The 19,575-nt window shown below is 40.8% G+C and overlaps 1 protein-coding gene across 2 annotated transcripts in view; it reads left to right on the plus strand.

Annotated features, from left to right (window-relative positions):
* The window catches only part of LOC129761852 (prothoracicostatic peptide), an 86,734-nt gene extending 67,412 nt beyond the window's left edge, over window positions 1-19,322 (plus strand). The window contains exons 1-3 of one of the 2 annotated variants that reach the window (XM_055759659.1): window positions 897-1,049; window positions 18,181-18,670; window positions 18,731-19,322. In XM_055759659.1, coding sequence (XP_055615634.1) covers window positions 18,193-18,670; window positions 18,731-18,858 — 606 coding nt within the window. In that variant the 5' untranslated portion in view covers window positions 897-1,049; window positions 18,181-18,192 and the 3' untranslated portion in view covers window positions 18,859-19,322. Of the gene's footprint in view, window positions 1-896; window positions 1,050-18,180; window positions 18,671-18,730 lie in introns of those variants that run through there. The other variant, XM_055759658.1, reaches the window with a different exon arrangement.
* The last annotated feature ends 253 nt before the right edge of the window (window positions 19,323-19,575 follow it).

Raw genomic sequence — 19,575 nt, forward strand, 5'->3', positions numbered from 1 at the left:
CTCATCTTTTACGTATCAACAGACTACATAAAATCCTACAGATACATTTACTTAAACCTAATCTTAAACTAAACGCGAACACATTAAAAAAGGTTTGGATACAAAAACAATCAATTAATAAGAAGAACACCGTAAAACAAATTCTTAAGCCTAACACGGGACAGATTGAAATCTAAACAATTGTAACACTTATTGAACGCCTTGCACATGCCGGTTATCGGCTCATTTGCACCGTAGTTCGTGCGAAAGACTGGGATGTTTTAAAAATAGTAAGAACGTAGATTCACGCGTCTGATGTTATGTTCAGTTGTTGCAATAATGCACCAACATCAATATCAGACCGCAACAGATCAGCGATAAATATAGATTTTGAAACGTCGCGGCGAACGCTTAGTAACTGTAGGTCCATCAAAATGCATCGGCATTTATAATCTGGAAGATTGAGCCGATTCCTCCAAGGTAACCAACGAAGAGCAAACCGAACGAATTTTCGTTGGATGGATTCGATGCCATTCACACTGTTACCGTAAAAAGGAGCCCATACTACCGAGCAGTACTCCAGTGTTGAGCGAACCAAAGATGAGTAGAGAGCTTTATATATATATATATGGTATATGAAAAGAAGCATATTTGACGATCCTGTTTACATTGTTACTCAACTGGAACAACTCTATTTCGTTTGCGTGTCGCAATTACACAACATCTGACCCAGAATTATGCATGACATAATTTCTAACAACAGTCAGCTCGCGCAGTCCGAAGCCGCCGGACGCAAAGTTGTTCGTGTCCGTTATTGTGTTGGAACAATACCGTTATCGGTTTCGCTGAAGTGATTGTGTCGCTCTAACGGTGTTTTCTTTATTGCGAGAGTGAAGTGATAAGTAATCACAACCAGCGGGAGGGAGAAGTCCTCCACTGCGGGCGCTGTGAGCGTGTGCCGTTCCTCGTCATCGTATTGTGGTGCGATACACCATTGCTGTTGTGCCAAGCGATCATCACGTGGTTCGATTGGAGCACCGTTACAAATCATCCGCACCCGTGCACTTCAAGTATTTTAGTTTATATATATATTAGGTTAAGGATTTAAAAAAAAAAAAAAAAGAAAAAGTATAATTGTATATCTGCCATAATGGCAGAGTGCGATCCTCTTGATATGGACATTGAATCTGATGTTTCCTCCTCACTAACTACTGGGAAGTCGCTTAAACGCGTTCCCCCCTCAGACGATGTCTTTTCAGAGGAAGAGTTAATCAACCTCAACAAGCCCCCTTCAAGAAAATTGGCAAACTTTTCCACTTCGCCCCCTCAATCTCCCGCTCCCGCTTCCGATTATCTCCCGAACTTGCCTCCCAGCCCAACTGTTCCCGCTCCCGCTCAACAATCGACCTCGTCCTCCCCCGCAGTTGTCCCCTCTCCGCGTGTCAAGGTCTATCCAGAAGATGCATCTGGATCTGGCCCATGGGTTGTTTTCTTCCGGCCAAAACCCAACGGAAAATCGCTCAACGTCATTCAGCTCATGAAAGATCTGACAAAAAAATATTCCTCCGTGGTCGAAATTAGAAAGGTTCGACCGAACAAACTGCGTGTTGTCGTGGCTGATCGGAAGCAAGCTAACGAGATTGTTGTCGACAATAGGTTCGTACTAGAATATCGCGTCTATGTGCCCTGCCATAACGTAGAAATTTCGGGGGTGATCACAGAAACGGGTCTGACGAGCGCATTAATAAAAGAGGGAGATGGCAGATTTAAAAAGCTCCCTTTGACGAAAGTTAAAATTTTGGACTGCCATCAATTAGGAAAAGTGTCCCAGGAAGAGGGAAAAACAAAATTCACGCCGTCCGACTCGTTTCGAGTAACTTTTGCTGGTTCCGCCCTCCCTGACTACGTTATGGTGGACAAATTGAGGCTTCCGCTGCGTCTCTTCGTGCCAAAGCCCATGACTTGCAACAAATGCAAGTCAGTTGGTCACACAGCAGACTACTGCGCCAACAAGGAGCGCTGTGCCACTTGCGGAGAGCAACATGTGGGCAAATCCTGCAGTGCGACTGAGCATAAGTGTCCATATTGCGGGGGGACCCCACATGAGCTCTCAGCTTGTGAAAATTACAAGAGTCGCTGGGAGAAACAGAAGCGCTCTTTAAAGGAACGCTCGAAACGCACTTTTGCGGAAATTTTAAAGGGCGCTTCTCCACAGGCCCAACAACAACAACATCCAATCTCCTCACACAATATCTTTTCCACGTTGCCAGTTGACGAAATGGAAGCGGACACAGCTCACGGGGGTACACCGTTTATTTCCCAAGGGAATCCCCGGCGCAAAAATGTGACCACTCCCAAAATTCAATCACAAGTCCCTCCGGTGATATCCCCTGTTAGCTTGCCTAAAAAAACGAGTGCAGCGGACAAGCAAAATCAGGTTCCTCCTGGCTTCCGTGGGAATAGTTCACCTTCGAACGACCCAGCACTCGAGGGGACATCAAAAACCCCAACTGTCCCTATTTTTCCGTCCAGTTCAACTTCCCAATCGGGATTTATAAAGTTGTCTGACCTTTTGGATCAAATCTTCAAGTGTTTTAACGTTTCCGACTCCATCAGAACCATTGTCATTTCAATGCTTCCAGTATTAAAGACAATTTTGCAACAATTGATGCAAACATGGCCCCTCCTTGCAATGATTATCTCTCTTGATGTCTAATTCAAATAGAGAGGTCGGAGATATCACTGTTTTACAGTGGAATTGTCGTAGTCTTATCCCTAAATTGGATACATTCAAATTTTTAATTCATAAGTTCAATTGTGATGTTTTTGCTCTGTCCGAAACTTGGCTTTCTTCGCGAGATGATCTCTCTTTCCATGATTTCAATATTGTACGCTTGGACCGTGATGACAGATACGGAGGGGTGCTATTGGGGATCAATAAGTGCCACTCATTTTTTCGAATTGACCTTCCACCTATTGGAGGGATTGAAGCTGTTGCTTGTCATGCAAACATCAGAGGCAAAGACCTCTGTATTGTCAGCTTGTATTGGCCTCCGAGAGCTGCGGTTAGCCGCAAGCAACTTGTTGACATGTGCTCACTCCTTCCTGAGCCACGATTGATCTTGGGAGACTTCAACTCTCACGGAACTGCCTGGGGGGAACAGTACGACGACAATCGTTCATTGTTGATATATGACCTTTGTAACAGCTTCAATATGACCGTTTTGAACACTGGGGAAACAACACGTGTACCTAAACCTCCTGCTAACCCAAGTGCTCTTGACCTCTCGCTTTGCTCGAATTCACTATCGTTAGATTGCAAGTGGGATGTAATCCAGGACCCCAACGGTAGTGATCACTTGCCAATCAAAATTTCCATCACCATTGGGTCGAATTCTTCTGAATCTATAAACATGGCATATGACCTCACAAGACACATTGACTGGAAAAAATATGCGGACGCGATTACTCTAGCCATCAATTCCAGAGATGGTTTACCTCCATTGGAGGAGTATAACTTCTTTTCTCGTTTGATCTATGACGGCGCGGTTCGCGCTCAAACGAAACCCATCCCAGGTTCCACTATTCGTCGAAGGCCTCCCAATCTATGGTGGGATAGCATATGTTCCAAGCTTTATGTAGAAAAATCGAATGCATTTAGAGCTTTTCGGAAACGTGGAACCCCTGAAAATTTTCAGACGTATTTGGACCTTGAAAATCAATTTAAAAACTTGATCAAAGGGAAAAAACGTGCTTATTGGCGAAATTTCGTGGGAGGTTTGTCACGAGAAACGTCAATGAAAAAATTATGGAAAGTGGCTCGAAACATGAGAAATCGCTCTTCAACGAATGAAAGCGAAGAATATTCACATCGATGGATTTTGAATTTTGCACGGAAGGTTTGTCCTGATTCCGCTCCTGTGCAAAAAATTGTTCGAGATATACCACAAGATAGGTACGATCTTGATTCCGAGTTTTCGATGGTAGAATTCTCTCTTGCTCTCCTTTCATGTAACAATTCTGCTCCGGGATCGGATAGAATTAAGTTCAACTTGCTGAAAAATCTCCCTGATGTGGCGAAACATCGCTTGTTGAACTTATTCAATCGGTTTCTGGAGCATAATATTGTTCCAGATGATTGGAGACAAGTACGAGTTATAGCTATTCAAAAACCCGGAAAACCCGCGTCCGACTTCTATTCGTACCGCCCAATAGCAATGCTGTCTTGTATACGGAAATTGTTGGAGAAAATGATCTTGTTTCGCCTTGATCGATGGGTTGAAACGAATGGCCTACTCTCAGATACACAATATGGGTTCCGCAGGGGCAAGGGGACGAATGATTGTCTTGCGTTGCTTTCTTCAGAAATTCAATTGGCTTACGCCGAAAAAAAACAAATGGCTTCAGTATTCTTGGACATAAAGGGGGCCTTTGATTCTGTTTCAATAGAGGTCCTGTCAGACAAATTACACTCTCGGGGTCTGCCGCCTCTATTGAATAATATGTTATATAACTTGCTTTGTGAGAAACATTTGAATTTTTCTCACGGGGATTCGACAGTAAGTCGGGTCTCCTACATGGGACTCCCCCAGGGCTCATGTTTAAGCCCCCTTTTGTACAACTTCTATGTAAGCGACATCGACAATTGCCTTACACAAAATTGCAACCTAAGACAACTTGCAGATGATGGAGTGGTGTCTGTCGTAGGATCAAACGAATCCGAACTGCAAGGACCCTTACAAGATACTTTGAACAATTTTTCAACCTGGGCCATTGGGCTAGGGATCGAATTCTCCACGGAGAAAACAGAGATGGTGGTTTTTTCTAGGAAGCATAGACCAGCAAAACCAAAGCTTCAACTTTTGGGTAAACCGATCACTCATGCTATGTCATTCAAATATCTTGGGGTCTGGTTCGACTCCAAATGTACTTGGGGGGCCCATATTAGGTATCTGAGTAAAAAATGCCAACAAAGAATAAACTTTCTCCGTACAATTACCGGCACCTGGTGGGGAGCCCATCCCGAAGATCTTATAATGTTGTATCGAACAACTATTCTCTCAGTGATGGAGTATGGCAGTTTCTGTTTTCAATCAGCTGCCAAAACACACCTCATTAAACTCGAGCGAATTCAGTATCTTTATCTCCGTATTGCGTTGGGATGTATGCCCTCAACGCATACCATGAGTCTCGAGGTTTTGGCAGGCGTACTCCCACTAAAAGATCGCTTCAATTTATTATCTCTTCGGTTCTTCATTCGGTGTAAGGTTATGAACCCATTGGTGATCGGAAATTTTGAGCAGCTGATCGAGCTAAATTTTCATTCTGGATTCATGAGCTCATATCATGAATTCGTCTCCATGCAGGTTGATCCTTCTTCGTATATTCCCAACCGTGTTTGTTTTCCTGACTACATCAATTCCTCTGTGCATTTTGATCTGTCCATGAAGCAGGATATCCATGGAATTCCAGATTATCATCGATCGAAGATCGTTCCTACGATTTTCGAAGCAAAGTATGGGCGTGTCAATTGTGATAATATGTACTTTACTGATGGGTCCTCTATGAATGAGTCCACAGGATTTGGAGTGTTCAACAAATTTTTTAGCACCTCACACAGTCTTCAGTATCCTTGCTCAGTGTATATTGCTGAATTGGCAGCAATACACTGGGCGCTGGACAGCGTCGCCTCACGACCTGTTGAACACTATCACATTGTAACGGATAGTCTTAGCTCTGTCGAAGCTATCCGTTCAGTGAGGCCGGAAAAGCACTCGCCGTACTTCCTTGAGAGAATACGAGAAATTTTGAGTGCTTTATCCAGACGCTGTTATGTCATTACCTTTGTCTGGGTCCCTTCACATTGCTCAATTCCGGGTAATGAGAGGGCTGACTCATTAGCAAAGGTAGGTGCAATTGAAGGCGAAATTTATCAGCGTCAAATCGCCTTCAATGAATTTTATTCTTTAGTTCGTAAAAATACCATCGTTAACTGGCAACGCAAATGGAACGAAGATGAATTGGGCCGGTGGCTCCACTCAATTATCCCTAAGGTTAGCCTCAATCCGTGGTTCAAAAGTCTGGAATTGAGTCGGGACTTTATTCGCACCTTCTCCCGACACATGTCCAATCACTGTTCGTTAGACGCGCTGCTTTTTCGTTTTAATCTTGCCGACAGCAATCTCTGCGGTTGTGGCCATGGTTACCACGATATCGAACACGTTGTTTGGTCGTGCGAGTTGTATCTTGTCGCCAGATCGAATTTAGAAAACTCCCTTCGGGCTGGAGGAAAGCAGTCCAATGTGCCGGTGAGAGATGTGTTGGCTCGGTTAGACCTTGATTACATGTCCCAAATATATGTTTTCCTTAAAGCTATCGATCTTCGAGTGTGATTGTTTATAAATCCTTTTCCCCTCCTTTTCGTCCTTCGCGAGCTATCGGTTCCCTTCCTACTAACATTAGAATAAGTTAAATTGTAAATACATATTAGATGTAAGGATAGTTTTAAGAATTGAGTGTGAAGTGTCAGTGTGAATGAGAATGTGAATGTGAATGTGAGTGCGAGTGTAAACACAAATCTCCTTACATCCCATCCTTTTCCTAATGAAAATGTGTCACCCTTCTAAACTCGAGTCGACCGCGAGTAATCGGTTTCCTATTTCATTAACCATAGAATTAAGGAAACAACATGTTGATATATGCTAGTTGAAGTATAGTTAAGAGTTTGGCTCCATTAAACTTATGTAACTGAGCCTGTAAAAATAAACGGATTAATAAAAAAAAAATAATTTCTAACAGCAACAAGTTTCGACATGCAACTAAAAGCACAACACAGCCACGCGCAACTGAAAAGGCAAACTGTCGCATGGCAAAGCAGGGAAACAAAAAGAAATCGAACGGTGAATGACTTGGATTTGAGTTATTTTCTTGGGGGAAACTTTTTTTATGCGGTCCCTGTCTACCGCTCAAAAACAGTTTTTTTTTCGAACTGCCGAACACGGTTTTTAAAGCTACTGGTAAAGTTTTGTACGATTTTTTGTGCGGTCACTATCCCCCGCATAAAAAAATGTTTGCCTGTAGTATCGTTTGATTTCATCTCACCATTGTCCAATCACATAGACGAATTAAAATGAAAAATAATACCTTTCAATCATTTAATTTTCGGAATGCTTCTATAATTGAAATTCGTTAACACGTCGGTCCCTAGGAACTGACGTTGAGCTTTTCGTTAGAAAAATGTTGATCACTGGGGCTGACAGTTACAAAACAAGGCAATAAAAAAAAAATGGTTTATTTTCGGATGTTTTACGATATTATTAATATTAGTGAACTCATCAACAGGCTGTAAAGGCCCTAATGATGTAGCTTAAATCTAAACACAAATAATACATTACAAAAAGTCATCACATAGTCATCACATAAAACAATAATCACATGGAAGTCTGTTCCATAAAGAAAGAACAAAATCTCCGACGAAGAAGCTTTCGGGATAGATGAAAGTCGAACAGCCAGTCGCATTATTCCGGAGAGCTCGAGGGCGAACGTTGATGTTTTCCAAAAGAACGGGACAGTCGATGCGTCCTTGCAAAACATCAGCTATCAGCAGAGGTCTGGCTGTGTCTCTACGAACCGACAGAGATTCCAAGTCGATCAGCTGACAACGACTCCCGCAACTCGGTAGACGGAAGGGGTCTGTCCACGGCAAACTACGAAGTGCGTATCTCACGAATCGTCGTTGCACTGATTCAATTCTTTCGACGCCGTTGTTGTAATGAGGAGTCCAAACTGCTGAACCGTATTCTAATACAGAACGAGTTAGAGAGCAATAGAGGGATTTAAGACAGTAGATGTCGGTGAAGTTTTTGGCAATCCTGGAGATGAACCCCAGAGTTCTGGACGCTTTATTGACCATGAACGAGATGTGCGGTTTAAAAGAGAGTTGCGTGTCCAAAATAACTCCCAGGTCCTTGACTTCGCTGACTCGCTCAATTACCGTGTCAAACAAGACATATTTGTACGATATGTTCTGTCTCGTGCGCGCAAACAGAACATTTAGCGGGGTTTACATCCATTCGGTTGAGTACACACCAATCGGCAAAAGCATCCAGCTGTCGTTGAAGGAAATGACAGTCTTCAATTGAGCAGACTCGAAGGAAAATTTTCAAATCATCTGCATATGATAGTCGTGATCCTTCGATTACCAGATTTACGTCATTGAAGTAGATCAGAAAAATTAACGGACCCAGATGGCTGCCTTGTGGTATCCCGGACGTAGCATCAAAAAGCGAGGATTGGCAACCACCAATAACGACGGCTAGTCGACGGCCAGTTAGGTATGAATGAAACCATTGCAGAAGGTTGCCGTTAATCCCAAGCTTAGCGATAGCTATATGGTGGTTCAATTTATCGAAGGCTGCTGTCAAATCAGTGTATATGGCGTCCGTTTGAGCGTGCTCAATCATACTGTCAGTAATGTAAGAAGTTAGGCACAGCAAATTTGTGGTAGTGGAGCGACCTGTCGTGAATCCGTGTTGTTCGGTGCTAATGTACTGCTTGTTGAGAGCATCTAGCGGCTCCATAATAACAAGCTCAAACAGTTTTGCCGAAGCACGAAGCGAAGTGATACCACGATAATTGTTAACATCCCGTCTACTTCCTTTTTTATGGACTGGGAACATATGGGAAAGCTTCCAACAGGTTGGAAAGACACCGGTGGCCACTGAAAGATTGAATATATGGAGCAGCGGGGGCAACAAGTCATTCATGTGCGTTTTGAGTAAGGCAGATGGGATTCCGTCCGGTCCTAGATTAAACGACCTTGAGAATGACCTAGAAATCATCTCCGTACTGATGTCAACTATTCTCTGGGTTTGGCTAGAATGAGGGACGAAACTAGCGGCATTCCCGATGTGGTCGTCGCTTAACCTTTCATCGGTGAAAACACTGTTGCTTGAACTGTTTGTTTTGACTGAACCTAGCTTGCACTGACTCTCCTGAGGCTTGAGAAACTTCGTTGACTTTTGATGTAAAGCCACGAGTTTAGACGAACCCTATTGCCCCTTTGGTTCTTGCTCCGCCACCTTCCAACTTTATGCAATTGCACGTACCTCCTCGAAAGTGAAAGCCTCGAAGAGAAGTGTCGTCCGAAGGCTCGAATTGTGAACACCGACCACGAACTGATCTTGCAACGCCTCCGGCAGAAACGCGTTAAACTCACCGGAATGTCCCTGAGGCTCAAGGACAGTCCTTCAAGCTCAAGACTCAGGGCTTGAATGGGCTGGAAATGAACTCAGAACCCATTTGATTCGATGACCCCTCCATTTTCTGGAATTTGTAATGCTCAGCAACCACGTTGACTGTTGGTGCCAAATGTGACTTCAGCAGCTTTATCAACTCGTCGTAAAGCATGGCGAATGGCTCGTCGGTTGAGCAAACTCGTGATGCGATAGAATAAAGACTTGCACCGGCCATCATCATCAACATCGCCACTTTGTTAATATCTGGAATGGTTAAATCAGCTGACGTATTCCTCATGTCGCTGGCATACAAATGAAACACAAATTTCTGCATTATTCGAGAATTGATCAAGCAAATGAAACCAAATTAGGCATATGGAAGTTTTATTTATTTATTCATTTCGTCAAACAAATGTAGACTACACACTTATACACTAATGTTACAATGTTTTCTTAGGTTAAATATTATTTTTATGGTACATGTTTCTTTTTAGCTGTTTTTTTATTCATTGTTGTTGTCAATTATTTCGCAGTGCTGATTGTATATACGCATCATGCGATTGATAGGGGCGTTATTTGCATAATTTGTTCTGGATGTTTTGGTTAGAAACAAATTTCACGTTCTTAGTTGACGCCCAGGTACATAGAAATTTAGTTTTTCTAGTAATTCAGCTGACTGTACTCGTTGCGAAATTAGGTCATTAACAAAAGAAAGCATTGCAAATTCACGGTGTTCTTTTAGTTTTTGGATGTTTATGAGCATGCAACGTGCTTCATATGAAAGAAGTGGAAATGAGGTCCAGTTGAGTTTACGAAGTGCAAATAGAAGAAACTGTTTCTGGACTGACTCAATGCGTTCTTCATGTACGACCATATACGGGTTCCAAACGATGTTACAGTATTCCAGAATAGGCCTTACCATAATATATAATAATAGGCCATATGTAATATATAAAAGCTTTATTGTGTATGGGTCCTGGAAGTTATGTGAGAAGCGTTTGACAAAACTTAACACACTATTCGCCTTATTTATTACAGAGTTGTAGTGTTCTATGAATGTGAGTTTACAGTCCAGGACGACGCCTAGATCTCTAACTATTTCACATTTTTCTACATTTTGATTTCCAAGACATATTACAATATTTGGTACATGTTTTTTTCTGCTAAATGTTATAGAGTTGCACTTTTTCACATTCAGTGTTAATAGATTTTTATCACACCAAGTATGGAATACATGTATTTCGTTTCGAAATGCTTCGATGTCGTTTTCATTTCCAATTTCCGCGAAAAGCTTCATGTCGTCGGCATACACAAGTACATTGATACGCTTGAGAACGAAGGAGATGTCATTAACGTACAGAATGAAAAGAAGAGGACCAAGATGAGAGCCTTGTGGGACTCCCGAAGTGACTTTTACTGGATTTGAAAGAGAATTTTGAAAATGAACAATTTGTTCACGGTTTGTTAGATAAGAATTGAGCCAGTTTAAGAGTCTTTGTTCCATTCCTATTTTCTGCAATTTGAAGAGTAGTAATGGAATGTCGATGCGGTCAAATGCTTTACTGAAGTCAGTGTAAAGAGTTTCTACGTGTTTGCCATTTTCCATTGCATTCATAATAAATATCACAAAAGCCAACAGATTAGTTGCAGTTGAACGGCCATTGAAGAAGCCATGTTGCATACACGTAATTCTATTCTTTACTTGTTGGAAGACTTTTTCGTTGACTATTGCTTCGAATAGTTTAGGAATGCAAGAGATAATGGCAATTCCACGATAATTACGTACGTCAGATTTAAATAGCGCCTGATTTAAAGATAGGTACCAAAAAAGATTGTTTCCATTTTTCTGGGAATATTCCAGTTTGTAGTGACATATTGAAAATGCAATGTAAGGGAAGGGTGAGTTCCTCAGCCAGGTTCTTTAGGAATATAGGTGCTATTTTAGTGCATGGCATATTTCCTGTTGTGAAAGATAGTTCACCGATATGTCATTTGGATAATCCGGTAAAAATGAAAAGTAGTTCCGATCGCGATTTTCTTCGGAAAATGTGGTATATACTTCCTGAAAGAAATTTGCAAAGAGATTACAAATTTCGTTCGAAGAATTCCTCACATCCTCATCGAGATGCATCTGCGATGGGAAGTTATTGCTTTTGAGCTTAGACTTTACGTAATTAAAGAATTTCTTCGGGCATGATTTGACTTCAGTTTCGACCTTTCTATTGTACTCTTCGTGTGCACTTTTAATTGCAAAATATAATTCTTGGAAAATATTTTGATATTCAAGCAAATTTTGATGACTTTTGTCTATTTTGTATTTTTTATGTGCTTTTTGTTTTTTATTCTTTAGATTTCTTATTTGAACGTTAAACCAAATAGGATATTTGCTGGTTGAATTTCTTCGTCTTCTTTTCTTCGGCACAAATTCTGATATTATGTTATTCAGAATTTCGTGAAGAATATGTACAGTTAAGTTGACATCACGTTCGCTGTTTAATAAAGTTTGCCATTCTATGGCTTGTAGGCTACATTTGATTGCTTCAAAGTTCGTCTTGTTATATTCCGGTACTTCTTCATACTCCCAGTCGATGGGCAATTGTCTATTATGTATAAAGATTGAGTATTCAATTGCTGTGTAAAATTTTTCATTTTTCCAAAGAGGAGTCATGGACTCATTCACACAAAAGTCGTCGGTGATTTCAGTGATTAATAGGTCTAGATAATATTTTTGGAAATTTTTTACATGATTTATTTGGTTAAGACCGAGATGTGCAATTTCGTCAAATATATATTGTAGGGTTTCATTTTCCCCGACGACTGGGAGTAGAATGCATTCATTATCATTATCGGGAATGAAGTCTACTTTATTTTGATTGAAGTCGCCATAGATATGCAATTTCACTTCTGGTTCTAGTGTTTCTGCAATTCGATTTGCCGTCTGAAAAAATAATTCATACGACTTTTTATTTGCATGTTCGGGTGGGAAATACACAGAAGCAAATATGTGTACTTCGCCAGCTATAGATAATTTTGCCCATACATGCCCAAATTCTTTATGTTTTTCGTTTATAAGTTCCTCAGAAGTGAAATTTGCAATAAATGATTCTAAGGTGGTTAGACACTCTACCCCCTCTCTAAGGGGGGCTGCCATTCAAATAAAACACAAAGTTCAGCATTACTCGAAAATTGATCAAGTAAATGAAACCAAATTAGGCATATTGAGGTTTTAGGGTGCAATTAATGTTTCTATTGTAGTTAGACACTCCACCCCCCTCTGATTAAACAAACTCGTGTATTGGTGTATTGTTTTTCGCCTACAGAAGAGAAACAATTTGATGCAGCGAAACTGTAAGTTTGATAACAATAAATTAAATTACAGTAGAATCCCGATTATCCGCGGAATAGTCTGGCTAGGTCAACGCGGATAACGCAATAAACGACTAAAAAAGAGATGCAAACACAACAAAAATATATTTCATCGGGATAACTATGTTTTATCAATACAGGAATCATTAAACTATCCATCTATAAGCTCGTGTACATCAGAAATCAAATAACGTGAAAGCCATGACTAAAACAAAAAAAGGAAAATCCTACCACTCACTTATAAATTCCGGGAAAGTCCATAGCATTACTATGGAACTCGCTTACGCGGATCATCCGCTCGCGGATAATCGAGGTTCCACTGTAATTGCATTTGAATTTTTGCATGTTGTGTGGGGTGACATGGACACGTTTCTGTGGGGTGAATTGGTCCTACAGGTTTGAGGCTTTTCTTTGGTCTAATTGATTCCAGATGCCGCAGAATTACAAAAGAAAGAATGGACAAACAGCGTTGGAAGAAGAAGGAGCTTGAAAGAGCAACGGAGGCCAAACATTCACGTTTCCTTACTAAGCACACGTTCATGGGTCCAATCGCTGTTCATTGATTGGTCTTCTAATCGATCCTTTAAAATTACCTTTTACTATGAAATTCCTGGTACTTCTACCAAAACTGTTCATTATTCAATTTGCTTGATTAGTTCTCGAGATATGTAATTCTTCCTCCTTTAGAGAGAGAGGGGAGTGTCGAACCACCATTGAAACGTTTATTGATCCCTAAAAACATTATATGCCATGTTTGATTCCATTTGCTTGATTAGTTCTCGAGTACTGCAGAAATTTGTGTTTCTTGAAACAGAGCTTAAATTTTTGTTTTGTTTTATAAACGGGCGAGTCGCCTCAAACATACAAACCAAATGTCAAATTACATGGCATGGGTACGTTCGTAATTCTTCCGATCGGATTACGTTTACTCGCAACCAGTGTGTTGCCACACGTACAGATTTATCTGGAATAGTACAGTTTTTTTCGTTATTTTTGGTACAGATTCTGTACGGTACAGAATACACATTTTTGTCAAAAAATACAGATTGGCATAGATTTTTTTCACGCGTGAAATTTCTTACATTTTTTTTTTTATTTATTCTGATTTATGCCGTAGTATCGCTTGGTGCTGCTGATCATAAAAGCATTTACAATGCAATGATTGATCAGTCTTACGTTATTTCAATGTCCAATGCTATTTCATATGAAGATCATTTGAAAAGCGACAAAAATTGTAAGTTGGAATAGCAACAGAAGAAATTATCAGAACAATGGACAGCGAGATTTCAAAGGATATTTCTCGCAGTTTTTTTCGTGGAGCTAATCAAACAAATGAGAAAAAGATTCGATTTTGATGATTCGACGCTCAAATCCCAAAAACTTTTCCAATTTGACCAGCATTAACTTTGTGTTAGAAGCGTTTCCAGGATACTACAATGGGAATGTTCAAGATGTGGAAAAAAAGATAAAATTACTCCGTAAGGAAATCACAATTTCGGAAAACGAGCATGTGCAGAGTTGGTGGACAAAAGGTGGGTGCCTAGAAAGAATTGACTGTTCGCTCGCATTTTCGGCGCTTCGACACCTTGTTGGATAACCCAGAGGTAAAAAGGGCCTTCGTCGAACAGCTTGAAGCCCGAGCCTCTGAATTACCACCCGGTGGAACAGTTGAAGAACAATGGACAGGCATCAAGAACACCTTTACCACGACAAGTGATGAAACTCTCGGTAAGCTACGTAGTGGGGGAGAGAATGGATGACGGATGAAACCTTGAGGATCGTCGATGAGCGGAGAAAGCCGAAAGCCGACATTGGGCAGGCGCGTACTAGATCGGCTAAAGCAGCTGCCCACCAGCGTTGGGAGAGCATTCTATAATGCCCCTTGCTCGTGTGTTAGCATCACACTCCCACAGTAATGCGAGGAGCGAAAGAATGAAAGAAATAAAAAATTCACTCTCGCCAGTTGTTCCTCTGTTTTTTCTCTGAAAACATACCAATGCATCGTTGGATGTCAATTGAGATTGAGATTGAGATCACTAGTTCAATTGATAGGGACAAACGTAAATCACAAATAATAGCAAGACAAGCGGCTTGAATGGAGGTGTGATTATTCAATCGAATGGATGGGATACAGTGAGAAGAGATCCGTATGAGTGAAACATGCCCGTATATCAAAGTAGCCAATGATCCCGCGATGTTGGTTAGAAGAGAAGTGTTGTCAAGTGATGGCTGATGGTATTTGTCGTTCGAATTCAAAAGAATGAATTGATTTTTTTCAGCACTGGTCAGGACAAATGCCAGAATGCGACCGAAAGACCGAGCAGGTCAATTAATGACAGAACGTACAGATCACTTCGGCGAACTTCCGAGTTCCAAGCGACGATGATCAACAAAACCCGCAGCGTACGGTACCTACAGTGCGGCGCATTAACCGCGACCCAACAGTGTCAGCGCAGATGTTGCATCAACTTTTCACAGATATTTGGGAAACCGCGATATTTCCGGCCGACTGGATGCAGGGCATTTTAGTAAAAGTCCCAGAGAAAGGAAATCTTTCCGAATGTCGCGTTGCTATGTGTGACTCTGAAAATACTTTGCAAAGTTATCCTTAATCGGATACAAGAGAAGATCGACGCTACTCTCCGACGGCAGCAAGCCGGATTCCGTGCTGACCGATCATGTGTGGACCACATCACCACGCTCCGGATCATACTGGAGCAAATCAACGAATTCCAGGGTTCTCTCCTGCTGGTGTCCGTTGATTACGAAAAAGCGTTTGACCGACTCAACCACAAAAATATCTGGGATGAACTTAGGCGTAGAGGAGTCCCGGAGAAGCTAGTCCATCTCATCGAAGTACAATACGAGTCATTCTCGTGTAAAGTCTTACATGATGGTGTCTTGTCGGATCCTATAAGGGTTACTGCTGGAGTGAGACAAGGATGTATATTATCATCGCTACTCTTTCTCATCGTAATGGACGAGATTTTAGTTGGAGCTATTGACAGCAGACCGAACCGAGGATTACCGTGGAATCCTTTAACCATGGAGCAACTGAACGATCTTGATTTGGCCGACGACGTTGTCTTGCTCGCCCAACGTCGAGCGGATATGCAGAGCAAGCTTGATTACCTCTCTGAAAGCTCCAAAGCAGCAGGTCTCAAAATAATCGTCGGAAAGACAAAGTCAATGGAAGTAAATAGTAACAATTCCTCCAACTTCACAGTATCAGGGCAAGAGGTTGAGAAGGTAGAAACCTTTCAATACCTTGGTAGCCAGTTTACGTCAGATGGTGGCACTAAGGCCGATATAAACACACGGATTAGGAAGGCTCGGTGCGCCTTTACGGGTCTCAGAAACATTTGGCGATCAAGCCAAATCTCGTTACGAACGAAAACCCGATTTTTCAATTCAAACGTCAAAACCGTACTATTATACGGTTGCGAAACGTGGTGTGTCTCGACCGAGACAACGCAAAAAATGCAGGTATTTGTCAACAGATGCTTGTGATACATCATCCACGCTTGGTACCCAGGCAATTTGATTTCCAATGTGGATCTTCACCGCCGCTGTCAGCAAAGGCTGGTTGAAAAAGAAATTCGGGAGCGCAAGTGGAAGTGGATTGGGCATACATTGCGAAAGGGCGCAAACGAGATCTGCAAAGAAGCACTCGACTGGAATCCCCAAGGACAACGGAGAAGAGGCAGGCCCAGAGGCTAATGGCGGAGAGGCTTAACGTTGGGCATCCAGACTGTCGATGAGAACCTCACCTGGCGTCAAGTCAAGTGCAAAGCAGGCAATCGTCAGCAGTGGAGATCTTTTTGCTCGGCCCTATGCGCCGACCATCCGGCGCAGAATTCATAAGTAAGTAAGTTGGATGCCTTGTTTGTAACGTTCTCACTATGCCTAACTCTTCGGCAACTGTCGAGCGATTTTTTTTCTGAATATAATCAGGACAAACATAAGCTTCGAAATCGGTTCAATAACGATACGATGAACGCTATTTTGAGATCATAAGATTTGGTCAAACATCGTTGCGGCAGCTCGAAAGTTCTAATAAATTGTAGTATGCAATCTAGATTCAGTAAAACTATGTATAAACATCATCGAACTCACGAATGACTTGTAAATGAAAATTTAGTATTTGTAGTAAATGAATGAGTATTTTTTTTCATGCTAATATATTTTTCTCTACAACGAATATTTTCGATGGTACAGATTTTTGGATAAAAATTACAGATGAGAAAGATTTTTGACCGCTCTGGTACAGATTTAAATGTAGCTCGCAACCTAGAAACTGACAACATCTAAACCCGGCTTTATTTTGTTTCGAGTTAAAATTCCTTTGCTACATGTCAATACAAGGCAATGTCGCCAATAATGCATTGTGATGAGGATATTACAATTAGGGCCAGGGGGTCGTGTGCGACCATCTTTTCGGAGCAACATAGAAAATCAGGAGCATAGATATCATAACCTCAGATTAAGAATAAAATGCATAATCAAATGTTGAACATATATGACTCTATCCTATTCTAACCAACTCAATTTGTGTTGGTTAGGATAGGGTTGCCAGAGCCACGGTTAGAGCCATTTGTTGGCAAATTCCGGTTTTCTACTCCATTCATAGTTCTGGTACATCGTGGAAGTGTTAAGAGACTTCTTTTGTAAGTTCACTCAACAAATATACTGTATACTCGCTTCAAATTATTCGACATTTTCAGCTTCAACCACTTCTTTTCATGCAAATGCGATTCATGATATGATTTTATCCATATGAATGTAATCGAATGAGACATTCTCAGTAATTATCAGAACGACATCTGCTCGTATGTCTTCAATGATTATTGCTTAGGATATGTAGAAAATGTACCAACCAATTAAAAAAAGTCGACACAAACTAACGCACAGCAGCCGATTTCTGTAAATTATATTGACTTACACGATGTGGGAAGATGAAAGCGATTGCGAAAAAAACAATATTGGAAAATTCTTGAAGCAAATAACTCACCCGTTCTTTTTATCCCGTTATCATTACACGTGCTATTGTGAAGTTCCATTACTAATAGGACACGGTACATTGCTGTTCCGCTGTTCTAATAATAGGAGTCTGCGATTTGGCAATACAATGTAATAAAAAAAAAGTTCCTTGCATTCGAAACAGTAATCAGTAGCTGATCTGAAGCCCGTGTTATGAATTATGCTGCTCGTATGTTTTCGAAGGTGGTTTGAAATAATTTGCTTTTGTTCTACGAACTCTCAAAAGTTTCTGAATGTTCTACGTATTATGAATAATAAAGGTTGTTTTTAAGGTTCATCATAATAGTTTGTCGAGTCCTAGTAAAGCATTTACAACGAAAATGGTGTTTATTCTTCATGATGCTGAACAAGACACAGGTTGGGAAATAACTATTATTCATTTGTTTGAAACCAAACCAATGGTTTGTATTGACGAAACTATGTCTTGTGGTCTAAAACTGTTTCTGGAAAGTGTACATGGAAACATAAAAAAATACATGGAAACAATGGAACATGGACATGAAAACACAAGAAAACATGGAAACAATATTTCTTCATATTTTCACCATCATCGTTTCAGCATTCTGCCGATATGATAAACGAAACCTCGCTTCAACACTCGTGTGCAACATTCATAAAGATCCTTCTGCTTGTCCTACTCTGTACGGTAGTTAGGCATAGTCAAGCTGATGAGACTCCCACGGAGCAACAGCAAATTGAACATGCCGACGATGTGATGCAGCATAACCTTCAAAAGCGAACCTGGAAGAGTCTACAAGGCGGTTGGGGAAAGCGAGCCTCAGATGAACAACAACGAGAATCTGATGTAGACTACGAAGGATACAGGAACAGGGATGAAACAGCCACCGACTACAGTGGCGGCCATGAGTTAGACAAACTTGACAATTTTCTCATCAGGAGTATGATTGACCAACGGCTCGAGCAAACAGATACACAATATGATGGAACGGACGATGAACTTCCGATGGATAAGCGCGCATGGAACAAAATGAACGGTGGTTGGGGCAAACGTGTCAACGCCGGACCTGGACAGTGGAATAAATTCAGAGGTGATACAATGAATCAAAAAAAAAAAAATAAAATGATTCAATTTTCATTTCTAATTTTAGGAGCATGGGGTAAACGTGAACCTGGATGGAACAACCTGAAAGGACTATGGGGCAAGCGATCTGAGAAATGGAACAAACTAGCATCATCTTGGGGCAAACGTGATAACAGCAATAGCAATAACTACTAATCACTAACCAGAGATTCTAGCTCACAGACTTTGTATATATCCACAGCATTCCCATTGCTTGTTATAGCATAAGATGTTTTCGATATCCTATTTACGTTTATATACGTCAAGTATAGAACAGGTTATTAACAAATGATGAACAAAATGCGTGAAGAGCTACAATTTCAATTTACTATACATCGGACGTTATCACAGTTTCTGTTTATGAAGTATGATGACTCTACAGAATACAAACAATATATCAATTGGACTGTGTCCGTGGATAGTTTATACAGTAATGTGACAAAATTGCATGTGTCATGTAAAATATTATAGTATGTTATTACTATTGCATATCTGTATAGTCGGCGCATTTCGACAAGGCTGATGTGCAGAAATAAAACAAAGAGCATAATATATAATGTACGGTCTCTGAAAAAGTGTTTTATTATGATCTATTGAATAACAGAAGCCCAGTAGAAAGGTTTTGATTTTTTTCCATTTTTTGACGTAGGACTAAGTCTAACCGGAAGATATGGGGGGTGAAATGAAAATCTAGGTACTGAACAAGTAGGAAAAAATGCAAGATTTGGATCGCTTATAATTTGAGCATTTCTCAATAGATCGCAAAGGTGTTTACATCAATTGATAGGAAATATATCTACGCAACTATCATAACGAATAACATTTCATTTTTCTTGAGATAAACAATTGAATAATTGTGAAATATCAAGCATT

This window comes from Toxorhynchites rutilus, chromosome 1 (assembly GCF_029784135.1).
Source record: "Toxorhynchites rutilus septentrionalis strain SRP chromosome 1, ASM2978413v1, whole genome shotgun sequence".
NCBI classification, from domain to species: domain Eukaryota; kingdom Metazoa; phylum Arthropoda; class Insecta; order Diptera; family Culicidae; genus Toxorhynchites; species Toxorhynchites rutilus.